The sequence below is a fragment of the Eurypyga helias genome, unplaced genomic scaffold (genome assembly GCF_000690775.1).
Source record: "Eurypyga helias isolate BGI_N326 unplaced genomic scaffold, ASM69077v1 scaffold41192, whole genome shotgun sequence".
Classification (NCBI taxonomy): domain Eukaryota; kingdom Metazoa; phylum Chordata; class Aves; order Eurypygiformes; family Eurypygidae; genus Eurypyga; species Eurypyga helias.
In genome coordinates this window covers 1-1,333 of record NW_010238622.1, presented here as the reverse complement: position 1 = coordinate 1,333, position 1,333 = coordinate 1, and the positions used below count along the sequence as shown (strand labels likewise).

The window sequence follows — 1,333 nt, the reverse complement described above, 5'->3', positions numbered from 1 at the left end:
CCCACACATCCCTTCCCGCTCGATAACATGCTCACATCTGACCCACAGATCCAGGTCCAACCCACGTGTCTGGGTCCAACCATGATCCAGGTCTCCAGGTCTGACCCACATGTCCATGTCTGACCCACGTATCTGGGTCCAAGTAGGACCCACAGATCTGGGTCCAACCCACGTGTCTGGGTCCAACCAGGATCCAGATCTCCAGGTCCTCCATGTCCGGGTCAGACCCACATGTCCACCCCCAACCCACATATCTGGGTCCAGGTAGGACCCACAGATCCAGGTCGACCCACGTGTCTGGGTCCGGGTAGGACCCACAGATCCAGGTCTGACCCACACGTCTGTGTCCAACCAGGATCCAGGTCTCCAGGTCTGACCCACATGTCCAGGTCCAGGTCGGACCCATGTGTCCACCCCCAACCCACATACCCAGGTCCGAGTAGGACCCACATCTGACCCACACATCCCTTCCCGCTCGATACCACCCTCCCCCCGGCGCAGGATCCTGCTGACGGTGGTGGTGATTTTCCGCATCCTGATCGTGGCCATCGTGGGCGAGACGGTGTACGAGGACGAGCAGACCATGTTCATGTGCAACACGCTACAACCCGGCTGCAACCAGGCGTGTTACGACAAGGCCTTCCCCATCTCCCACATCCGCTACTGGGTCTTCCAGATTATCCTCGTCTGCACCCCCAGCCTCTGCTTCATCACCTACTCCGTCCATCAGTCGGCCAAACAACGGGAACGCCGCTATTCCTTCCTCTACCCCCTCCTCGACCGCGACGCCCGCCCCCCGAAAAAACCCAAACCCATCACCGAGGCGACGCCTGGCCCGGACGACACCGACGCTAAGGAAGAAACCGATATTCCAGAATCCAAAGATCACCCGGCTTTGCTTCCCAAACCGTGGCGCAGCTCCAAAACCAAACGCCAAGAAGGTATTTCCCGTTTTTACGTCATCCAAGTGGTTTTCCGTAACGCGTTGGAAATCGGTTTTTTAGCCGGGCAGTATTTCCTCTACGGTTTCAACGTGCCGGCGATTTTCGAGTGCGACCGGTATCCGTGCGTCAAAGAGGTGGAATGTTACGTGTCGCGGCCGACGGAGAAGACGGTTTTCCTGGTGTTCATGTTTGCCGTCAGCGGGGTTTGCGTCCTCCTCAACTTGGCCGAACTCAACCATTTGGGTTGGCGGAAGGTCAAGGCGGCCGTCCGGGGGGCGCGGGCCCGGCGCAAATCCTTAGGGGAAGGGCGGAAAAAGGATTTCGCCCCCCCGTTGCCTCCTCTGGGAAGGACGCAATCCAGCGAGTCGGCTTACGTCTGAGATGTGACC

General features: G+C 59.0%; 1 protein-coding gene across 1 annotated transcript; it reads left to right on the top strand.

Annotated features, from left to right (window-relative positions):
- The first annotated feature begins 231 nt into the window (after positions 1-231).
- Positions 232-1,324, top strand: LOC104506821 (gap junction delta-2 protein-like). Its single transcript, XM_010147901.1, has 2 exons — positions 232-264; positions 434-1,324. Exons 1-2 carry the CDS (start codon positions 232-234, stop codon positions 1,322-1,324), a joined length of 924 nt encoding a protein of 307 aa, XP_010146203.1.
- Positions 1,325-1,333: the final 9 nt, after the last annotated feature.